Below are 25,214 nucleotides of genomic sequence, written 5' to 3' on the forward strand. Positions count from 1 at the left end.
AATACACAGCTTTATTCAATCTGATGAAAACTGTATCTGTTTTGAAAATGTGACCATATCATTCACAGAAGGAATATACTTCACACCTGACTTGTAGACAATGATTAGATACCAAGGCCACACAGAATTTGTGGTCCCCGAGTGGGAAGTGAGCTAGGTTTGCCTATCCCTGGAGACCTATAGATCTAATTGTTTTCCAAAATTCTGAGAGATTTAATAAACTTCTGTGCAGTTGGCCTTACTCGCCTCTGCAATGAAGACTGACCTTGGGCATAAATACAGCAGCACCATGAAATTTCTCTATGTCATAGCAGGGCTGCATGCCTTGATTTATTGGGCGACAAAAAGAGCTAAGAGAGCAGGGGAGACGACTTAAGTGTGCATGGCAGAAGATTGTCCCAGAATGGTGAAGAAATGTGTCCAGTGAAATTAGTTCACTGATAAATGGATTGGAAAATACCTAACCCTACTCATGGGTCAAGCACCTAAAGATCACAACCAGATGTCAAGGTGCTACACACAATAATGAGTCTCAAAAATAGTTTTAATGTACTAATAATCATTTGATTTTGGATCCTACAATTCAGTCTTTGAGCTGGTGTCTCAAGCAGGTACTTGCTGAAAAGAACGTATGGGTGAGGATGTTTTTGCTTATATATATATATTCTACACATTTTTGTGCCTTTTCTTTCTTTTCATTTTTCTTTGCATCACTTTATTACTTTATAATTGAAACCTTTCCAATAAAATATTAATACCAATGTTTTTGAAAATGACATCACTGTAGTTTCTAGCTTGGCCATGGGACAGAGATTGCTTTAGTAGTCTTGGTTGATGATCTTCTTTTGAAGGTCAAAAGGAAATTTTCCTGCAGATTCTTTTAGATCTATCAGTACAGGTTAAAACACCAATGGAATTAAGCAGGTATTAAGGGTACTTTCTTATGGCTCCAACTTTCTCTACTGTTTCATATCTATATTAAATGATGAGAACTAGATGCTGTTATATTTTTTATCAATGTTCTATTGTATTTTTTCTGTGTTGTATGATTGCAAATTATGTTTAATATGCTATTTTAGGACTACAAATTGTTTCAGAAAGATCATGCTTTAATTGGAAAGTAGACTATATAAAATGTTCATGTTCCAAAACAGTACTGTTCAATAAACTTGTGGTTTATCTGCTACTCAAATTTGATTTACTTATTTTGACATTTATATCCTGCTTTTCTGTGACAAAAGCAAACTCGGTGCTGTTCACAAAAAAGGAACCAAGCTTTAAAAATTATTTTATTGGCCTTCTATTATTTGGTCTGCTAATCTCTTTAAATAAGTTTTTTCATGGTTTATCCCCCCCCGCCCCCGCTTGTTCTGTTTTCATTCTTGAAACTAGACAAGGGAAGTAATAGTACCACTCTATTCTGCCTTGGTCAGACCACACCTGGAATACTGTGTCCAGTTCTGGGAGCCACAATTTAAGAAGGAAGTTGACAAGCTGGAACATATGCATAGGAAGGCAACTAGGATGATCAAGGGTCAAGCCTTATGAGGAATTGTTGAAGGAGCTAGGTATCTTTAGCCTGGAGAAGAGGAGACCGAGAGGAGATATGATAGCCATCTTCAAACATCTAAAGGCCTGCCACATGGAACAAGCTTGTTTTCTCCTGCTCTGGAAGGTAGGACTCAAACCAATGGTTTCAAGTTACAAGAAAGGAGATTCCAACTAAACATACAGAAAAACTTTCTGACAGTAAGAGCTTTTTGATAGTGGAACCGTCTCCCTCAGGAGGCTGTGGACTCTCCTTCTTTGGAGGTTTTTAAGCAGAGGTTGGATGGCCATCTGTTATGGATGCTTTAGCTGATATTCCTGCATTGCAGGGGTTAGACTAGATGACCCTGGGGTCCCTTCCAATTCTAAGATTCTATGATATAATTTGAACACCAGATAGGGGAACCCATATAGGAAAGGGCTGCTGCCTCATATCCTGCCTGTGTATTTCCTGCCTGCACCAGGATGGACACAGTTCTTACATTATTATCAAGACTTGCCTTCAGAAGTCCTCAGTGGGAGCTCTTTCTTTCATAATGGGCTAAGTGACTTCCAGCAACTCAGCCTCACTCCCTTGCCTCAGAGGTGCTCAGTAAGAGCTGTTGCATGTGAACAGCTAACTTCCAGCACAGTTGGCTTCAACATTCACTGAGTAAGATCCGTCTGCTCAGACTCACTAACCTCAGAGGTCCTAAGTGGACACCCTCAGACACCAGAGAAGACCAAGAATGAGGACAAAAAAACCTGGCATAATTTAATATCTGTGCAAATCTTTTTGAATGTAATTGTATTGTGCAAATATTTTTAAGCAGCTTTTAGGACTACATAGTAGAATAAAAGTATCAAACAAATAAATATTATGAAGCCACAAGTAGGGTAAATATGAAATATTCTGATTTCCAGCATTCTAAATATTCTGATTTCCAGCATTCCACATCTACAAGTGGTGACCTCAGTTCTGGAAAAAGGTTTTGGAATGAGGAGGAAAAACAAAAAAACAAATCTGGAACGATGTGGTCCTACAGTCTAGGAACCCTTTCTCTCTCTCTAGCACTCTCCCTGGGGAATCAGATACCCATGGATCTAAAGCACACCCTTGACTTACAAGTGGATGCTATATTCAAGATCAAATTTTACCATATTTATTTATTATATATATTTATTAAATATATATCCTGCCCTTCCTTAGGCAAACCTAATAAGAAGGCTATACAGTGGTACATCTGGTTATGAACTTAATTCGTTCTTGAGGTCCGTTCTTAAGCTGAAACTGTTCTTATCCTGGGACCTCCTGCTGTGTGCATGCCTCTGGCGCACGATTTCCATTCACATCCTTGGGCAAAGTTCGCAACCAGAAGCAACTACTTCTGGGGTTAGGGGAGCTTGTAACCTGAAGCGTTCGTAACCAGAGGTACCACTGGACACTTATCTGAAGAATAGATTTCATTCACTGCCAATGCTTTTGTTACTACTAAGTTAATGTAAAACATAGCTGCCCATCTTTTAACTGGAATCGTATGCCAGATAGGCAAACTTATAGTTAATGGCACTGACTTCCACCTACCTTCCTGGTACAATAAAAACTTGGGCTTAAACCTGGTATATCTTCACTACATCTTCTCACAAATGAGCCTATCTACCTATAAGATCATGGAAGAGAGCCTGATCCAATCTCCTACTAGCTGGGAACTTTAATGGGTTGATTCCAATTCCTTGTAACACATGAAAGTGAACTCATTTTTGTATATGCAAGTATATGCAAGCAAATATCTTGATTATCCTACCTATACTCAAAATATGTATTTTATATTATTTCACAGCTTTCTCGATAAATTTGCAATATAATTAAACACATGCAGTGCAATCACAAGCCTCTTTATTCAGAAGCAAATCCTACTTAATTTAATGAGACTTACTCCTTTATGAGTGAATTTTGGATTGCGATCATAATATAAAGCTTTGTTTTTCCTCTTATTGGCTCTGTTAAATTTATTTTGGAAGAAACATTAAGTCATATATGTATGTTATATACTAGATACAAGTAGTTCTTTAATTTTCCCTCTGCAGACCAATTGAACATTGCTGGGGTCTTGGACCACTTATTTTATGTTTGAAAATCAGAGCACATATGATAAAATGTGATATTTTATAAACTGCAATCTGGCCTCTCTAATGTGATGGATGTGCCTGTTTTTGTAACCACAAATTTCTTAAAAATTGAATGTTAAATTTACTTTACCCTCAAGTCAAGTTTGGCATTCAACCTGCTTCTGCATTTGGACTTGAGAGCAGCAAGAGGTGAAAATCTCAGTTCACATCAGCACCATATTATGAAAATTACAGGCTCTAAACCAGGGCCTTGTTAGCATGCTTGTTAATCTGGGCTTGGTCAAAAGAGCCTTGATATTGCCAGAAGAGGAAAAAAATCAATTTTAGGGTCAAGTGCAGAAATTGAGTTTGTTCCACCTTTCAACAAACCACGGTTTGAAAACTTCTGTTATATTCCTTCATATAACATAAGCTATGCATTTTGGAACACTTCAGTAAGTTTCACTTCTCAGAAATATTAACAGGAAGAAAGGACAAGAATCAGTTCTAATTTCCTAAGTAAGAGACATGTGATTGTGAGTTGGTTGAATAAACTGGATTTTTTGTTGTTGAAACGAGCTACAGTGAACCTTGAGCTTGTGTATTCCCCCCTCTCTTCTATTGCTCCAATATATCCATGAGGATATTGGAAGCTTTTACATTTATTCCCCCCCCAATTATTTTCAGCTTGTCATTGATGAACTGTGATTAATCTTAACTTTGGTTTGTTTCTAACAAATCAACTTCAAACCATGGGTTATAAAGGTGATTTAGATGAAAGGGGACCAAAACACAGGTGTGCCTAAGACTCATTGTGGCTTGTTCCCATTACAGTAAACCATGATTTATCATGATCCCCAAAATGAGTGCTATAGGTACTGAAATTTATTTTACAGCTGTTTCTAAGTATTATTTTTTACTGGATTATTTTAAATCTTAAACTTTGCAAAAGATCTGAGTACAGTGTTTAATATCTTCCAGCTCCAGAAAAATTAAACATACAGTTTAGTTTGGCTTTGATCCTACCCACATCCTCCTTATATACTGGAGTGATCCACAAATTCCAGCCTACCCTCCCCTTCCTGGAATCCACTTCCTGTTTGTACTCTGCTTTGAGTATGCATGGAGGAGGCCAATAGGATGAAAGCTACTGTTAACAACTCTGCTTTCTGTTACATAGTTTCCTGGCAGAGTGCTAGGCAGCCTGTGCAGTGCAGTACACCAAGTAATAGCTAGGATCGTATTTCACTGCTGGCAGTCATTCCATGCAAATCCAGGACACGGAGGACTCATACTAACAAAGAATTGACAAGAAAGACAACAACCAACCACCAAGGTCTACTTTGTGACTTTAGAAACATTATATTAATAAAAATGGATAAAACATTTTTGTAATATAGTTACAATGCAAAAGCTGACCTGACAACTTAGAAATTTGTCCATACCCCATGTACCAAAAGAATTTGTAAAGAACATTAATAGGAAGAATTTGTATCTGCTTGCTTTTAAGTATGTTACATTATTATATGCAGGATTTAATTTGTGCAGGCCGAAATTTAAAGCAACAAATAAAAAAATGGGCAACAGTACATGGTGCCATGGAGCAATTTTATTATTTTGAATAATAAAAGAGGACAAATTAAATGTCACTGATTTCTTAACATATTTAGCAAATGTTATCTCCCTCTCTGCACTGATATTAATGAGAAAAATTAGGTGTTGACATTTTAGGTGCAGCTTATGAAAAACTGTAGGCTTTTTTGAAACTTGCACCTGCATTTATAACTTTCAAAATATTGTTAGCAATTTCTGACTTTTAACTGACACCTATTAACCATCGTAGCACCCATCAACCTTCTTCATAAGGTCTCATTTACATATCCATGTCATTTTGTAGCATCCATAGATGCATCCACATAACTGGAAATTTATCTTGCTTAATTTTTCATCAGAGCTTAATAACATAAGCCAACGTCTAAAAGCACCAAGTCAGTAATATTTCAAGCAATGTCAGTGTTACCACATTTTCATTTCTCTCATGCTAAAATTTGCTTCACTAGCAGCCTTCACCAGCTTTAGCTTTGCATTTGAGCACTAGCTTGGGAGTCATAGCTGAAAAGAAATAGCATACAGGTGAGTGCACAGAACTCCATGCAAGTGAATGAAATACTTCATCTCTCTTCTGCACCAAGCACAGAAACCAAAAGGGCTACTAGAGAAGGGAAGTTCCTTCCTCTGAACCCAGCAGGGCTCTCCACTACTCACTCTGTCCTCTAGCAGGCAGAGTACCTTGGTGTTTTTTTTGTTTTTTTTGCAGGCTAATAGTTTATTTTCAAAGCTGATGGGGTTACTGGCAAAACACTGATTTCACCTCTCCTAATGGTGTACTTCCTAACAGACATTCTAGGAACAGCAAGCTCTGCAACTCAAAACTTCTAAAATAACCACTCACCTGGTCAGCACTGACAATTAAGAATTACATCCAGGGAAGCTTTTGGAAGAGTTGCCTTTTCTTGTCTTTCAGGTAAAACATAAACAAATGTAGATACAGTGGTACCTCTGGTTACGTACTTAATTCGTTCCGGAGGTCCGTTCTTAACCTGAAGCACCACTTTAGCTAATGGGGCCTCCAGCTGCTGCCGCCGTGCTGCCGCCGCATGATTTCTGTTCTCATCCTGAAGCAAAGTTCTTAACCCGAGGTACTATTTCTGGGTTAGCGGAGTCTGTAACCTGAAGCGTCTGTAACCTGAAGTACCACTGTATATGTGTGCAGGTGGGAAAGTAAAACTATTTAGGATGTAAGCAACTAAATCATGGGTTTAACTCAGGTGCACTAACTTTTTTGGGCCTGAGGAATGCAGTGAGGATTGGCCACACCTAAACTGCCACATGTCACACACACAACAATCCACATGCTCAGTAGAGAAGGGGGATGGATGAGCAGTCTCCAAACATGCAAGCAAGCAGTCAGAACGGGGGTGGGGGATTGTTTCAGTAGACACATACTCATTCAGCATTTTTCTTTCTCAGGGCAGCACTGGTAGTGGAGGATATCCTACACCAGGATTGCCCTGACGACGATAAAATACACTATCGTTCAGCTCAGCTGGTTTCATTCAGCCCTTATCACAAATCTCAATGTTACTTTGAGATGCTTGCTTCATTTGGCTCCCATTGAGGTATTCTGAAAAGACGATACCTCATGATTGTCCCTAAGAGCAGATGCTTCAGCTGCACTCTAGATATTATCTTTTTAATAATACAGGTAACTTGCAACTTACACACATTTACTCATGCGGATTCATCTATACATGCTTGGCTATAAAAAATAAAAACATTTTAAAAGGGGGCGGGCATCCAGGAAAAAAGACTTTGCCAATCCCACCTGCCATTGAACACAATCTGTTTTGACTATATGAAATTTGGTTTACGCGCTATCCCCAGAACATAATCAGCAAAACGCAGTTCACCTGACATTAGCAGAAAGTTTACCAGTATGTGGAAATGCAAAATATCAGCAAGGTCAAAAAGCTTAGGGATGAAGTTTTGGGACAAAAACAGCCAGGGAATGGAATGGACACAGCAGGAGCCATCTGGTAAGTGCAAAGAGAGTTAAACATGACCTCACAAAGCTGGTGTGCATGTTTCTGGGGTTCACATAAAACTTTTGAAGGTCAAGAACTTGAGGCCAGGTTACCTAAGGGATGGCCTCGTCCCATATATCCCTGCCCAGCCAATGCACTCCTCAGAAGGGGCATGGTTGAGAATTCTGCATGCCCCAGATGTTCACCCCAAACTGCGCTTTTGTGTTACAACTCTAGACCTCTAGAATCAATTACCAGCTGAAATTAGGCAGGCGTCTTAAGTCTTGATGCTTAGCTGGCTACTAAAAATGGTCAGTGGCTTCAGGGTGTGAAGTGGTTTACAAATTTATAAATGAAAATAAATGGCCTGTGAGTTATCTTAAATTGAAGATTAGGATGGCCAGCATAATAATTAGTGTTTGACATATCTCTTCAGTTCATACAAATGATTATCTTGTCACCCATTGTGCAGAATTTTGAATGCTTGGTGATCTCATATTTAGGGCTCATGAGCAATATCATTTATGTTCCCTAGACATTCTACCATATTAATCATTGTGACCTTAAAGACTTAATGATTTGACAGCATCAAGTACCTCTGCGACCTAACTGTTATGTAGTTAACTACTGCTAAGCAACACCTGTCTTCAAAGAAAAGAAAGATGCATTCTCCTAGATTCATGCTATGCTTAACACATGAGAAAAAAAGTATTTTACAGCCCAAAAGGAAATAGACAAATGAAATATAAAGAATATATTACACTAGTATTTGGTCATGCCAAAATGTCAAAAAGCATACTCTCTTGGAAAGTTTATGCTCAAATAGCAGTCACTATTAATAATAGATTTGAAATCAAAGGGATGTTTTATGCTCACTACTATAAATTACACCATATTTGCTCCAAAATGTTTTCAAAGTAAATACTAGGTTCTCATAATAAAATATTAAAATCCACAGCCACCTACATAAATAGAAAAAACAGAATCCAGTATTTCCATCAATATTATATATTGCTAATATTTGTTACATTATATATATATATATATGTGTGTGTGTGTGTGTGTGTGTATTCAATTCTGCTTATTAATTTAACCAATAATAGTTATATATACAACTCTTCATGGCAACAATGTTCAAAGCTAGAGTCATACCTCTGTGTGTTATTAAAAAGACCATAAAGGTGTTTTATAACTTCAATTAATTTGAGATGGGGGAGAAAAAACAAAGCAAGCAGCATTATAAAGCTTATTTCTCAACACTTTTTTGTAATTTTTTTTCTTCCAGTTTATACCACAAAATTCAACAGTTGGCAGTAATGAAAGCAAAAATAACAGTCTGCCAAGTCGTACAGAAACAAACTGAAATGTGTATTCAATTTTGGAAGATATGGCAGAATGCTGTATTTTCTGAGATGGAAGACACTGTAAAGTGAAGTGTGCAAAACGCATTTAGAACTAAGATTTAAATGCTATTTAGTATTCCATCTCAAACAGCCAAAAAGTTATAAAAACCTCTCCAACCCGCCCCCCTTTTTAAACAGGATCCGATACTTCAGGATAGTTCTTCTTTCTAATGGATTATGGTTCTGCCTCCTTATATTGGTTGAACTACTAACTACTTTTGACTAATAGCAAGGTAAAAATGAACTAGCTATAGCAAAATATAACCCTCCCAGAAAAGCATTACCTACCTGCCCTTGAGCATTTACACGCTTTCGCTCTTGCAGGTGTTGATTAGAACTAGGAGGATACCAGGGATGATTGCAATTTTGAGACTGAGTCCGAACAAGGTGGGAGGGCTCTGTCACTTGTGGGGTAACATGGCGTTCTAGGTGGTGTTCTAACTCATTACTTGAGCTGTCCTGCACAAATGTAGATTCACTGAACTGGGGAAGGAGATCTTCCTGAAGGAGAGTTTCTGGATCAAGTTCCGTAAATGATTCAGCTTGAGATTCAACTTGATGAAGCAAGTTCTCATCCAAAGACGAAAAACCATTGCCTTCTATAGGATCACTGAAATAGCTTAGCTGAGGACCAGAGCCAGCAGGGGCAGAAAAATTAATGTTCACTGCAGACAGTTTTGAACCACTGAAGCTGCCCCGAGGATGTGCTGAATGCAACACATGGAAATTATTTGAATTTAAAGATGGACTTGAGTTAAGGAGGTTATCTGTATTTTCTTGCTTGGTCCCTATCTGAGGAGCAAAGGCATCACTCTCTGGAAAATCAGATAGAGAATGAGTTTGTTGACTAACAGAAAGAGCTGTCGAAGACTGTAGAAGACTGGTAGGAGAAACATGGTTACTAGAGTAGGAATAAGAAGGTGAAAACTGTGTATTAACAGAGCATGGAGTTATAGTAGGAGAGTGTCCATCAAAGTTTCCGTCTTGAGTCCCACAAAAGTGAGGTGAGTCACTTGCAGTCTGAGAAAATGACTGCACAGAGATAGACTGTTGTGAGTCTGAAAGAGTAGCACCTTGAGGTGCATGAGAAACACTGGTTCTATGTGGAACAGACACATTAACCTCCATGAAGTTTTCTGACTGACTTTGAGTGTCCTCTCCTGCATTGATGCCATTTCTGTTTTGCTGCGACTGCAATGAGGCACACGGATGGTGCTGTTCGCTGGCCTGAAATAAGGCAAAATCATGGTGTGCTACAAAGCTTTTGTTCTGCTGCATAGATTGTGAACGACCTTGGTGAAAAGGGGATCCATTCTGATTTGAAACACTGCTAGAAGTTTGGTGTCCCCACATTGGGCTTCCATCTGCCACATCAGGAAACATCCCATTGGTTTGGCTTTGGGGGTGGATGGGTGAGCAATTAAACTCAGAGTGTGGTGATAAAACATTTTCAGCTGGGCTGCTGAAGGACTGGTTTACTTGAAGTTTCAATGAATCATACTGATTTAGCTGCCCAAATTCATTTATCTTTTGTTGAGTTTGCGTTTCCTGCACATGGTTTAATGAGTCGATGTGTAAAGGTTCAAACTCTGCACCCAAGTTCAATTCATCAACAAGTGAAACAGGTCCAGTTTGTACAAAAGCATCATCAGACAAACTTTCTAAGGTATCACTAAAGAGGTTGGCATCATCAAAAAAGTCCATCATAGGATCTGTCATCTTGATATATCTGTGCTAGTTTGATACTACTCCAAATGGAGTCAGCTAGCCTTTCGGCAGCACACAGCAACAGAGAATTTGCAGTGTTCAACACCTTATCTAAGCCATGTCCACATCCATTAGCACATTTGAAGAAATAATGTCTTGAAGTGTTTAAAATACCCTAGGCAAGAGGGAAAAAAGCAATTAAGCAGTTACTATAAAATATTAATGTCTGGGGCTGTATTTTAAATCACCACCGCCCCCAAATCATGTTTTGTCTCCTGTCATGTGACACTTAAAATACAGAAATGTTGTTGCAGATGGACTGATGTGAACCCAAATTTCCAACTTTCTGATATATTTACTGAATATGCATGCCACTAATCAATTGCTATAACAATACATATGTTTGCATTAGACATGTAACCTTTTTACTATATAGGAACACAAGCTGAAATCTCAGGTCATGCATTTTACACAGAAATCTTATCTGCTTAGGGGAGCAGTTATTAAGGAGTTCTAGTCACCTCCATATGCAAAAGCAAAGACAAAAGCAGGATAACTTAATCTTCAGTTAAATGCCCAGAACATTTCAGAAGGAAGGGTTTGTAGATACTGGGAAAACCTGTGTTTGTCCATGATACTGAAAGTAACTATCTGGTTAAAAGAGTGTAACTACTCATTGTATGCATGCAGTTAACAATCAATTGTGTCATATCTACAGCACTTGATTTCATAACATTATTTTGCCACCACTTCATTCTTTTACATAGAAAAGGAGCCTTTAATTAAATGTTTGACAATCATGGATTCAATTTTAAGAGATGGTTGTAGAGTTTGATGTTTTATTATATTTGAATAAATCTGTCAATCTTTAAAAAAACTAGCTTCAAAAATATTAATTTTTATTCACCATGGTTTATTGGGACACAAACAAGTTGACAGAATGTAATGCTGTGTTATCATAAGTATCATATAAAGGGCTTCCACAGTGCTTGCCAAACAATCTTCAACCATATCAATATGGATTTTAAAATGACTGCTCTAAAATAAATGAGCTGTAAATTTCACCAATATATAATGTGAAGTATGTGGTATAGCACGATGAGAAAGAACTTAAGGTTCAAATGTTTCCTCCTAACATCACCATCCCTGCCACTCCCCCTCCTCTTTAAGTGCATTTGCAAGTAGGAGATTATAAGCTTTCTCTTCTGATTTGACTTAACCACAGTTTAGCATTAGATCAGAATTCTAACCTTTGGTTAATCTGAACTACAGTTTGTTGAAACAAGCTAGCTTTCTAAAAAATGATGTCAAATTAACCATGTGGCTTGTTTGAAAAAAGTCATTGTAAACCTAGTTTTTCAGGTCTGATGAAACTACTTGTTAAGCAAAAGCTAAACCTCCAGAATCTGTAATTCCTACCAGATGGGAGAAAATGTGGGCTTGCCTAGGATCATTCACATCATGTTACACTATGGTTTAATATGATGTCTGAACATAGCCAGTGTCTTTCTGTTGATTTCCTCCTTGATACATCATACTTAAAACTATAAAGTTTATTTATATTTGCAGGCTGTCCCCTCCCATCATCTCAGTAAATGATATGACAATCCGAGCTCAGGAAGCTCATGCTACTTTTTAAAATAAGATTTATTACAGCTTCTTACTTTTTTAAAAATGTATTCTTTCAAGGAATTTGTTAATTTGTCGTCAAAAGGGCTATAACAAGTTTCTGTAAATCTATTTTATTTGCAATGATCTGAAACTTCAAGATAATGAGGATCATTACTGGATTTTAACTATTTATGTTTCTGTTTGTCAGTGACATTACTGTTATGACTCAGTTCAGTATTAGAAGGGGATTAGACAAATTCATGGATGGTAAAGTAATCAATGGCTACTAGCCATGCTGGCTATGTACTACCATCACTGTTGGAGGCAGTTGCTGGAAATCACAAGGAAATAATGCTGTTCTTGCAGGCTTCCCATAGGTGTTGAGTTGGCCCTGTGAAAACTTTGGTTTGATACATTTTTGTGACATTGTTTTGATCTTAAGATAAGTGGAGGTTTTTGATAGTTTAATCCCTACCAAGCTGCTGAACTTTCAAGCAGTTTTACGGGGGGGGGGGGAATCTTCAAAATTTATCAGGTTAATCTACTCACATTTTGAGGATGTATACAATCATTTAACATAATTGTTCAATCTTCCACCTCAGGTAGAGTCATAATACATTCTACACATTATCTAACATTTCTGCATTATAATTTATGTTGCAGCAACACAAAAACTGACCATATCAATTAATTTGGCTACCATGGCAGATCCTACGTAAACCCACAAACTATATCAGCATATCCTTTTCATAGCTCTTGACTAAAGTAATGCCCCTTAACTTCAGTACAGTCACTTAAGGCTTTTCAGTTAACCATATGTAAAAAAGCAAATAAGCAAGTCCAAGACCATAGAACCATAGAATTGTAGAGTTGGAAGGAACCCCAAGGGTCCTCTAGTCCAACCCCCTGCAAGGCAGGAATCTCATTTAAGGCATCCATGACAGATGGCCATCCGACTTCTGCTTAATCCAGAAATATCTAGCCAATTGAAGCTACTGCTGTCATGCATTGCCACTGTAGTTATATTGAATACAATTAAGTTTTAACATAACTATCACCAATTGTGGATAGTATCCAATGCATTTGTTCTGTTAACACAAAGTTTCCGCTTGCACAATGGCTCTGTACCCCTTCCTCTCTGCCGGCACCCTACCCAAATCTATTCCAGAGATTTGGGGGAGCCCCAGGAACAGATTTAGTGGGCACATGGGGAAAGAAGACTGAGAGGAACTTCAGCTGTCCTTGCACTAACTGAACGAGGTCATGGAATACCACACTGTATTTTTTGCATTTCATTTCTATCTGACCTTACTGTTAATATTTTTTCTCTACCTGCAAACTGGGCATGCATATCAGTATGGACTTACTATCTGAAAGTACTACTCTGTTTGCAGAGATGTAAAACAATGAAACTGTTCCAAGAAATATAGATCAATGCTAACAGCATTTATCATTGAAGTTCCTATGTTACAAGGATTTATACAAGGTCCAGGATGGAAACTCCATTTAAAATGCTAAATCATCACCAACAAAATAGTCCACAAAATCCAAATTACTAAAGATTTATCAGTGTCATCTGCTCCAACATCCCAGAGAATTCTACCCAAGATTAAATTGCTTAACATTTCAGTCTACAAAAGTACGCATTATTATCCTAAATAACTTTCCTGGAATTTCAAATGTAACTTACTTCCAAGTAACACAGAGCAAACTTTAAGAATCAAGTTTTATTTAAATCACTGGCATTTACTTCAGCTGGAACTTCAATGAGATGAAGGAAGATTTTCTGCAAGTTCAATGGAGTTTGGGGGCTACTCCTTCCCACTGCAGTCATTGTGCCCCTTTTCACAACACATGCAGCGTGAATAGCCATGGAAAATCTGCAGTGTGTGTGTGTGTGTGTGTGTGTGTGTGTGTGTGTAAGAAAGAGAGACTGGAATTGCCTGAGCACAGGAGTCTTAGAAGCCTGAATTTTAAGAAGACAGTGTAAAGCATACTATTCTGAGGATTATCAGTTAATCATATATACTCTTTTAATGTCCAACAGTGATAATAATTGCTTGAACATGTGTGTTTCCCAAAAGGCATTAAAATTCAGGAAGTATGATTCTGCCTTTTTTAAAAATCCTGTTTTTATTTGGTAAGTGTATTAGCATCAATTCATTCAACTTACATCCACTGCACTGAAAGATCTGAAAGTTTCCTGAAACGAGAAATTTGAGAAAATATCCACATCTATCAGTGCAAAGAATGCAAGATAAAAAACCAGTTCCTTAGTTTACTCCATGCTGGAATTACTGGTGAACTGAACTGCATAAAAGAGACCATACAACATCGATTCCTACTTTAGCCAATTGTCCCTGGAAAATATTGAAGGCCAGGAACACAAATTATCTATTACCCACAGGAATCTATATATGTCATCTTTGTAATTCAATGACATGGTAGAAAAATAGGTAATTTGAAACCACCTGTTTAGATGACAATTAACCTGGCAGAACCACAATATAACTGGACAGAAGTTGTATACAATGCTTAGAGGTCAGATAGGGTAGAATTTGTTGGTCTTTCATTTGCTGTTAAATTTGGTGAAATAATCAAAATAATCCTTACCCATTAATATGAAGTGCATTTCCATTGCAAATGTCTTACACAATCCTAGGAAATCCTTGACCCCCAAAAGATAATTCATTAGTATTAGTGATCTGAAAGACAAATTACAGTACTGTATTAAAGAAAACCACAAATTTTCAAACTAATTGACTTCAGTTGACTTCAAATACCATACATTTGCTTAGGAATGCTATCTGAAATACATCACAGCCTAAAAGTAGAAAAATTGGAAGCCCTAACTAAACATTCCACAAGTACAAATATAAACTATAACTTACAACAGACTCACTCAGATCAAAACAAAAGAAAACAAGAACTTGTGTGCTAGTGCAGCATCACATTTTATCATTATTGCATTGGTTGAACAGCTGTATTTCAGTCGGTCTCAATCATGGCACATGTCCTGTCACCACAAACTTCAAATAAGTAAATACTTAAATTTTAATTTTTAAAAATGCAGTCTCCTGAAAAATCCATACAGTAGAACCTCTACTTGGGCCTGATCCAAGTTGCAACCGTGGCAAACCCGGAAGTAAATACCGGGTTTGCCGTGATTCACAGATGTGTAGAAGTGGCTTCTGCCATTTCCGCATGTGTAGAAGTGGCCGCCGCCTACACATGCACAGAAGTACGCTGCCGCCGATTGCGCCTAAGCACAACGGCGCTTCTACCAGTGACTCGGATCGACTTATGGATGGACCTCCAGAACTGATTACATCTGTAAGTAGAGTTTCCACCGTATTTGTAACAGTGAGGTTAAAAAATTAACCAATATTTAAATAAAATAAAAAACAGGAGAGGTTATGAGATTGAGAGTACCCTTTGGTTTTATGAACTTCCTCCCATGAATTTTAAAGAAGGATTAAAGTTTGCACATTTTGGTTAAAATTAACCATGGTTGGCATTAATGCCAAATAATGCTGTGCCATGGTCAATGCTGTAAAGCAGGGAGGAGAAACATCTGGCCCTCCATATGTTGCTGAACTCCCATCAGTTCCAGCCAGTAAGGACACTGGAATCCAACAATATATGGAGCACTACAGATTCCCCTTCTGTAAAGAGATTGGAGCCAGGGTGGGTGGGGAGAATCTGTGTAAGAGTGAAGAGAGCCCCCCAAACCTCATGAATGAATTTTCAGGGCTGCAGATAACTGCAGTGGAGAAAAGGGAGTTGGGAAGCCACACTGCAAGAGTGCTTGCACCCTGCTTGCACTTCTCAGGATCCATCCTTCCTTCTAAGCCCTATGTTTCACAGCCTTGATGACAATTTATTTTAATAGAAACACTTAGGGATCCTGGCTGTCCTCATGCAGCAGGGTCATACAAAGTAGCAACTAAGTAAACTACTTTATTTTTCTTTTTAAAAAGTTTTTTTTAAAACAATATTGACAGCAAACAACTTATTTCCAAAATAGGAACTGTAGAACCGCAGATTTGGAATTTCCATAGTAGTAAAATGCATAATAAGAGATTTGGTGTTAAGCCAATATAACATATAAAATCATAAAAGAATATGATGAATTAATCAAACTACATTTTTTTTTAGCATATATTTTCTGTCCACCTCATACCTTTTATCAGAAATTACAGTGAAATACTGTCCCAGAGCCTCTTCTTGTAATCAAGGAAGACATGTCATTCAGCTGTAAGGTTCACAAGATGACCTCATGTGCATAAGCCATGGTTTATGTCAGGGATGCAGTATTTGTATGTTCTATCAGATATGTTACTATGAGACACTGTTTGGTTACCTGCTTAGGCAGAGGCAACTGAAGACCCATAAATCTCCAGGACAGTCAGTTTAAAACTACCCCCTCTTGTCATTTAGCAAATAAAAATAACCACCTAGATGTGGCACACACTATTCAACATTACTAGAGTTAAAATACAGATCTGCAATCACCTCAGCAATTAATACCATTTTGTTGAATGATTCTAAGACAGGTGCTTGATAAATACATTCTAGCTTCAGAACAATCACCATACCATTTGGTGTAAAACTTGGTTCCCTTTGGTGGGTTACACTGTGTCACATTGTGATCAATCACAAATACTTCCTTGTAGCAATACTGTCAGTACATCAGAAGAACTGGGAAAGAAAAAAAGGGAAAACCCAGATTATTATGAAGGTTAAGATAGAGCTATCACATAACCAATCTGCAAGACAAAAACAGCTAACAGCCTGCAAATAACCTTGTAGCCTTTTTAATAAGTATTTCTGAGGTGATATGCAAAATACATAACATGCTAGTCAGATAAATGTGTGTGTATACACATATATTTAATATCAAACATTGATCATGTATGTATGCATAACAACCTCAGGAATATTTATTTGAAGTTCTCAAGAAATATATATAACTACAATTTACACTTTTGCTTATACTATGATCTATATTATCTGTAAATATTTTAACATGACATTCATTATATGCCTTAAGCTGTCCTCTAATTCCAAGCTCTTTAATTAGGACCCATTATTTCCCCCATTTGTGTGTCTGAGAAGAGTGAGAAACTTTTCTTAACTAAGCAAGGATCATAGCCAATTATTTGAACACACTCAGAAATGATAACAAAGTTGGTTTATATGAACAGGAAATTATAAAATATTTGGAAATTCAGAGGCCAAATTTTCCTCTCCTCTTCCCTCCACAAAATACAAGAGATACATAATACATGCATGAATACAAGTGCTTTGGACAAAATTTCTCCAAGACCTACACCATACTTAGTAATACTAAGTCAAATGCTTAGTCCTCAAAATACTTAGGATGTACCATCAACATATGATAGCAAGAAAATATAACTGGCTATTAGCTCCTGGTGCAAACAATATTTTCCAGTTCTTTCAAATCAATATTTTTCAATGATCATTATTTACTGAATAAAGGCAGATGAGTCAGAGAGAGAGAGAGATTCTTGTGCCTTCAAAGGTTGGACAAGTGGTAACCAACGAAACAGCCTTTTCTGTAGTGGTACCTTGGTCCTGGAATGCTTTATTCTGCTTTGCTTAACTGTTTTTTATTGGTTCAAGCTTTTAATAAATAACAACTGGATATAGGCTTTTTTTTACTGTTTTATTAAGTTTAATGATTATATTGGTAATATTTTTATAATTATTATTTTTTCAACAAAATTTTGTAAGGTTTCTGATTTTGTAAATCAACATTACTTCTATTTCCACCCCCAGTGGAAAATACAGGAATGTGAGACTCACTCTGCTGACATATTGACATTATATTTAAGATGTTTAAAACAATAAGAAATTAACTGATGAAATGAACCTCAATGACTCCCCCAACATTAGCTGTCAGTTGAGATAAAAATATTCAAAGTGTCTTGCACTGTTAGAAACTTAATCTAAGACTACAGCTACAAGTAGAAACAAACTGACCAGTGATCTGACCCAGAAGGTCTTTTCTTAAATGATATATATAAGTTTTTCAGAAACCAAGACAAGGGTTTCTATAACATTATACTTGCAAGCTTACTAGAAAAGAAATATTGTTACCTTATTTGTTACTGCATGAAATATTGTCTGTAGCATTTATAGAATAAAACAGAAAGGCTTGTAAAGTTGTCTACATATGGTGTTCTAAAACAAGAGCCAGCTTTCTTCCTTTATTTCCACAAGTTGTGGCTAGAAGTTTTCACACAAACTTTTATTTTCTAGTAATTTTGGAAGGTTCTTACTTAGCATTCTAAACCCTGGATCTACCATGCTGAAGGGAGTTTGAATGAGGTAGAGGTTCCCCTCTGTGCAGCTCTATCAGAATGTTCCAGTGCACCTGGCTAGTGGGAAGCTTCTGCTGGCAGATAGAGGTATCCTCCAGAGCAGAGAGGTGGACCTGGGCCATTGCAAAATCCGTTGGACCCAGAGCTAGCCCTCCTGTCGTCATGTGACAGCAACAGGCCCATCCCATCACCTTTCACTGTGCCAGTTTGGAAGCTGTTGTAGCAAAGAAACATTCTTCCTAATTCACTCACATTCCACTTATCTGGCAGTTAAGTCAGATAAATAGTAAGAGAGTCTACATTTTTTTCTAGTCAACTTTTCCCAAATTATGGGGGGGGGGGGAGAAACACGTCAATATTCACTTTTAATAGGACATAATACTAATTGTGGTATAAAATGAATCACTGATGATGATTTTACAATTGGAATATTTGGGGGAAATTATAATTGGCCCTCATGGCATCTGCTGCGTGGGCAGTTTAGCCCTGTAATCCATTTGAGTTTTAAATCGTTTAGCTATAGAATCCTAGACTTGGTACCATGAGGATCATCTAGTCCAACCCCCTGCAATGCAAGAATTTTCTCCCAATGTGGGGCTTGAACCCATGACACTGAGATTAAGAGCCTCACACTCTACCAACTGAGCTATTCCTCATGTATGTTTCCTATTCCAAACCAGACACATTCACTCATTATAATAATTCATATACTACATGCTAATTACATACAGGCTATAAAATCATTTTCTTACCACACTTAAATGTAAAGTTTCCAAGCGGAATAGGAGATGCATTTATTTAACATGTTGCTTATGGTATAATTAGTTACAATTTACTTTTTAAGCCAGTGAGTACTGGTTCTTCAGGATGAATGTTACCCCCAACGCAAAATTAGCTACAGAAAAGCTAAACAAGTTGGAAACTAATATTCTAGCACACAATAAGAATGCTAGGTAAAGGTTTCCAATGGTTCAAATTATTTCCACCTACCAAGTATTTTTTCAAGTGCACATGAATTGACCATTAGCAAAGTATCCTAGCATTACTGCCACCAACAGAAAATTTAGGCTTCTGTTGTGGAAAGTCAGGGGAGATTTTAATCTGACTCCTGGATGGGGGGAAATGGCAGGCTCTACACTCAATTAAACTTTGATTCCAAAACCAAGGCAGTTGATAAACCCTTAAGAAATCACTCAGAATTCTTGTATTCAAACATCTGTCACTTGAGAAAAAAAGCTTTTTAAAAAAGAAGAAAACATAATGCAATCCAACTCCTAAGAGACTGAGAAATTGTTGGCACTCATCTGTCTTCTATACAATCTGACCCAAGGTCTAAAAAACAGATATGTTTTCTTAAGACCTTTTACAAATCAGGGATATAGAGATGGAAGTATTTCATAACAAGCAATAGCCTTCCCCTCCCAATTAGTGCTGTGGTCTAAACCACTGAGCCAGAAGGTTGGCGGTTCGAATCCCCATGACAGGGTGAGCTCCCATTGCAAATATAAATTAAAATAATGTTTTAAATCAACAACAACTACCTAAACCTGACCAGCAAGAACCCATGAGCTTTCAGGTACAGTATGCTTGGCCTATATATACAGTGGTACCTTGGGTTGAGAGTTAATTCGTTCTGGAGGTCCGTTCTTAAACTGAAACTGTTCTTAACCTGAAGTACCACTTTAGTTAATGGGGCCTCCTGCTACTGCTGCTGCACAATTTCTGTTCTCATCCTGAAGCGAAGTTCTTAACCCGAAGTAATATTTCTGGGTTAGCAGAGTCTATAACCTGAAGTGTATGTAACCCGAGGTAGCACTGTATTAGAAATACTAAAGCAAGACAATTCCTTGTCTGAAGATGGAACTTCCAGGTTCACACTATATGGCAAACATAGGAATTCCTGTCTTGGCTACCACATTTTATTTGTTTGGAGAAAGCAGACACATAATGCTGCCCAAAAATCCTAGATTTCACCACTGCTTTCTATAGGCAGCTCTTATTTCTGTCCAGAGGGAGAAGAGAGTCTGAACTGAAAGCAGAGGCCAAGCAAAATATGTGAGTTTCAGTAAAGTCTATGGCAGATAGCAGTTGAGACACGTAAGTATTAGGGTCTCAGTTGACTATGGGCTAGGCGGGGGGTGGGGCAAAGGGGACTGAAGGGCAGGAGAAGAAACTAGCCTGATCAAGCCCCTGACAGCTTATTGCAGGTATCTTGGAGAGGGCAGGAAATAGGGAAATGACACATATTCCCTTTTCTACTCTACAAAACCCTACCACCTATATAGCAATGAAATGCTGAGGTTTGACTGAAAGAAAATCATCCACCCTTGAGAGACCTGAACTATAAGGTTCCTATTTGAGGTTCAATGGCACACTGAACAGAAGAACTCCTCTTATAGCACAGGCAGGCCCTTTAGTTGCAAGGTCTCACTTCTATGTTGATTAACAGCAATAAAACAGTCTATTACACTATTTTGTACAAAAAAGCTACTGAACACAATATATATTTCAAAAATGTATGAATCTGTCTAGTTTTCCTTTCTATACCAAGCATTAATGTAGCAACATGCAATATACACTACTGATAGTTCTTTCATTTACGTATGAGATATCAATACAAACGGCAGGCCAATAGTCACAAACTAAGTTTCTAAACAGAGTTTTTTCAATGTGTATTTTCATTCCCTATTAATTTCATGAGAATGATCATTTCTGAACTTTCCACATATTTAAAATGAGAAAGAATATCAGTATCAATGTGGTTATTATTGGAAGCAGCTACATGCTGATCAGAAGGAAAATCCCAGTCCCTCTTCTGGATAAGATGTTCCTATGGGTGCATCTGATTGAGATATTATTTGTGGTATTGTAATCACATGCAAAAGTTTAATCTACCGCTTAAAGAAAACACACAAGACATAGCGTCAGAAATATCAATGTTTAACTGTCCGTAAACCCTATAACCTAAGATAATTAAGAAAAAGACACATGAGGCAACAGGTGGAGCTACAAAGCAGCAATACAAGAAGGTTCTTAGGAAAGATAAACATGACTGCCCTGGATTTTGAACCTCTAGAAAATTTATTCAATATTCACCAACCTTTCTCAAGGACAATCAACTTTCAGACTTTTCAAATATTGGCCAATAAATACCAGCCAACTACTTTTACTTTCACTACACTAATGCTACTGATGGAAAACCACTCACATTCCAAGCCCTTTAAATTTTGTCAGTATCTAGCACATGAGGATTACAGCCTGGAATCCCTACATTACTCCAGTTAAATAACCTCCATCAACAGAAATGTCTATATGATGAAGAGTATATACCTCATCCTTTTATTTGGTCTACATGACAGACCTTTATCAAATGGCATAAGCAACTTCATTATCCCTGCTTCCTCATTAGCAGAAGACAGTGTCATCCAAACAGTTTACAATATGTTATTACTCTTTACTCCCATATACTCCCTCAACTTTTTATCTAATTAGATGATCCATGGAGCAGTGTGCTACACCTAGGCCTGAATTCAAATTTCAGTTCAGAAATGCCAGGTCACACCAGCTTTTCCCATCTGTAAAAATAATGATCCAATCTTATCATACTATGGTCATATTGAATAAAAATATGGTAAAGCACTATTAAATATATAAATTAACATGTTTTTACACGATTTTATCCAAAAGTTATTATGCACTCATCTACTTGCACCACATCTACCATCTAGTGCTGAAGCAATTCCAGTACAATTCTCAAAATAAAAATGAGCACTGGGGCTGCTACCTTCATTTTGAGAAGTTTCTTCTAACTTTCTGTTAACATTCTCAACCACACTGGTCTCAACCCTACTTGCTATATTGTGTTCCAATACTAAATTTCTACACTTCTGTCCCCCCCCCCCCCGCAACTGAAATCAACATGCATTTATTCCAACTTTCTAGCAAGCTGTAAGTCACTTTTCCACCTTTTGACCACCTTTCTATTACAATAGCGCACTGGTCCTCAACAGGTGGCTCAGGGCTGGAGATCCAATCTCAGGATGGCCCTGGCAGAGATGCCACTGCTGTTTTGTTTTGTGAAAAGAAGCAGCCTCCTCCTGCTTGGACCATGCACTACTGAAAAGCTGTTCCTCCTTCAATTATTTGTCTGCAGGGAGAATACAGTGGGTGGAACAGCACACACTCAGAAGGAAAAGAGATGTAAGAGAGAGTGACCACTTTTAAGCTAAAATGTAACTCCATGGGTATATTTGGTAGCTGTGTCTCCCTATGCAGCTCTACTGTCCCTTCACACAGTGCAAGCCTGAGTGTGGCACAATGTACATGTCCAGAGGACTCTTCCCATTTGTTCTGAGGCTGTATCCCCATATCCCTATGCTTGGCTCCAAGCCATGAGAGACGGGAGAGTGGGGGTAGAAATAGCTGCACAGCCCACCAGGACTGGGCAGAGGCTATCCAGGTGCTTCTCTCCTCCTTTGTACAATGACATCAAAGTGCTGGGTTGGCAAGGAAGAAGGTAGGTGAACAGGTCATGGAGCACAATGTGTAGAGTGAAGCTGCTTGATGGCAGAGGATTCAAAAGCACAAGAAATAGCACACCTTAAACACAGCATTTTACTTAACATTCCATTTCCTCCTGGGGTGCATGGCTTCAACCCTTAAGCATGAGCTCTGCCCCTTTATGTCAGCCCCTCCTCTTGACTGCATGGGTTCTTGGAAGTGGGTCTTGTGTTACAGACTGGAGTACCAGGTGACTCCCAGTTCCTGACAAGCAGAAGATAGTAAATACATTTTATGGAGAAGAGTTGCCAATTTACCAGTAGTAGAAGCAGGCACCAAAGACCATGTGAGAGTATGTAAAATGCATATATGACTTTCTGATCTGGAGATATGACCAGAGGACAATGTTTGCCAACCAATGTAGCAGGCAGCCAACTACATCCAAGGCCAACAGAGAAGAAGTATACCTTACTCTCAAACCTGTTGGAAAGTGGGGTGGTGATTAGGAAGCTACTTCAAACCACCCTAATGACCTCCTCACCATGCAAAACATATCCCTGCAGAAACATTAAAGTAGCCCATCTAGACCAGCACCTGTTTCCCAGAGGCTAATCAGATTCCTCCAAGAGGTCCACAAACAGGGCATTAAAGTAACAGCCCTCTCTCCCTCCCAGCAACTGTGATTTAGTGGCATTCTACCTTTTAACTTGGATGTTCTGTGACACCCACTTCAGGAAAAAAAGCACATCACCAAATTTGATGTGAAGCACATGCCCACCATTTACACCACACACACACATATTGGGTAGGAGGTAGTGATCTGTGCTCATTACTACCCTAGTTACAGGTAGGTAGTCGTGTTGGTCTGCTGTATTCGAAACAAAATAAAAAATATCCTTCCAATTGGTCTCTAAGGTGCAACTGGAAGGAATTTTTTTATTTTGTCATTACTACCCTATACACCTCAAACACAGGTAAGAAGTGCCCTGATGGATCAGACCGGAGGCCTTATTTAGCCTTGCATCTAGTCCAGCTCTCTGTTCTCATGGGGGCCACAGGAAGCCCACAAGCAGCACATAAGGGCAATAACATTTTCCAGCTCCTAATCCCCAGCAACTGGTATTCAGAGGGATACTGCTATAATAGCACTATATAGGTATGCTGTAGGCAATATACACCTGACTATATATATATGGAGGTAAAGCCAGGGATAACTCAAAGAAGAATGGAGAGCATGGAGTGTCTGTGTGGCATAAGAGGGTTGCAATCATTGCTCATTAGTCCCCCCCCCCCCCCACTTCCAACAAGTAAAAGGACTTCCTTCCCTAAACAGTGTTGGGCTAAAAACTGGTGAAGGAAGAAACTGAAGGCAGAAGGGGGTTGGTAGGAGGGAAGAGCGAAGAAAGGACGCGGGGAAAGAAAGAGCGAGGGAAAGACAGCTAGAGAAGGTGTGACAAGAGAGGCGGCGGCGGCGGCAGCAGCAAGGCCCAAGCTGCGCCTTTCCTCCTCCTCGTGTGAACGCAGAGTGGGAGCAGCAAGAGGGCTCAGACTGGCCGCGTCGGTCCCTGGAGATGGATGAGGGAGAGGGTGTGCGTGTCGGAAGGGCAAGGCACGGCAGGGCCTCGGCTTCTCACGTACTCACCAAGCCCGCCAGGGCAGCCTCCCTCGCCCTCTCTCTCCCTTTTGCGCGCGCGCGTGTGTGGAAGAGGTGGCGTCTGAGGCGATGCCCCACGCCCGCCTCGGCTTGACAGCTCGACCCCGGCGGCGGCCACCGCCTGAGAGGACTCGCGGTCCTCCTCCTCCATGTGGTTAAGGGTGGCACAAGGGAGGCGGCGGCGGCGGCAGCAGTGGGCGAGGAGGCGGCCACTCCCCTCTTCCTCAGGGAATCCCCCCATTTCTCTCCCCCCACCCCACCACCAACACCCACCCCGCCTAATTTTTCCCGCCCACCCGGGTTTTCTCCTTCCCTCAGCGCCTCCTTGCCTGAGGGAGGGCAAGAGAAGGAAGCGCTTACCGGGTGGCGGTGGCTGAGCCTGAGGAGGAGGGCGGGTGGCTGGCAGGCTGGCAAAGGCCCTGCCTGAGGCAAGGAGGTGGCGCGGCGGCGGCGGTGGCTGAGGGGAAAGGGGGGCGGGGCGCGACGCGGCGTGATCCGCTCCCTGCCCCCGCCCTCTCCCTGCTCACCCCGAGACTCCCCCGTCCCCTCCCCTTTCCCTTTCTCGTCGTCGCCCGCCAATAGCCTATTGGCGGAGCCGCCCTCGCCTCCGCTCCCCCTCCCTCTCCTCTCTCCTCACGGACTCTCTCTCTCTCGAGTTCGCGCGCGCCTTCCCTCTCACTAGGGGAAGTGACAGGGGCAGAGAGGGAGAGGGAAGCCGCGCGCGCGCCGCCAACCGCCTGCTCCGCGACCCCAGCCAACCCGGGGAGGGGAC

General features: G+C 39.4%; 1 protein-coding gene across 9 annotated transcripts in view; it reads right to left on the reverse strand.

Moving 5' to 3' along the window:
• Nucleotides 1–24,965, reverse strand: part of CHD9 (chromodomain helicase DNA binding protein 9) — a 71,935-nt gene extending 46,970 nt beyond the window's left edge. For 6 of the 9 annotated variants that reach the window (XM_081923969.1, XM_081923965.1, XM_081923970.1 and 3 more), the window contains exons 1-4: nucleotides 24,803–24,964; nucleotides 16,540–16,642; nucleotides 14,555–14,646; nucleotides 8,912–10,505 (exon numbers count right to left, since the gene is read on the reverse strand). In XM_081923969.1, coding sequence (XP_081780095.1) covers nucleotides 8,912–10,342 — 1,431 coding nt within the window. In that variant the 5' untranslated portion in view covers nucleotides 10,343–10,505; nucleotides 14,555–14,646; nucleotides 16,540–16,642; nucleotides 24,803–24,964. Of the gene's footprint in view, nucleotides 1–8,911; nucleotides 10,506–14,554; nucleotides 14,647–16,539; nucleotides 16,643–22,887; nucleotides 23,053–24,802 lie in introns of all 9 variants that reach the window. The other 3 variants (XM_081923964.1, XM_081923967.1, XM_081923962.1) reach the window with 3 other exon arrangements.
• Between the last annotated feature and the right edge of the window lie 249 nt (nucleotides 24,966–25,214).

This window comes from Podarcis melisellensis, assembly GCF_964234715.1.
Source record: "Podarcis melisellensis genome assembly, chromosome: 8".
Taxonomy (NCBI): domain Eukaryota; kingdom Metazoa; phylum Chordata; class Lepidosauria; order Squamata; family Lacertidae; genus Podarcis; species Podarcis melisellensis.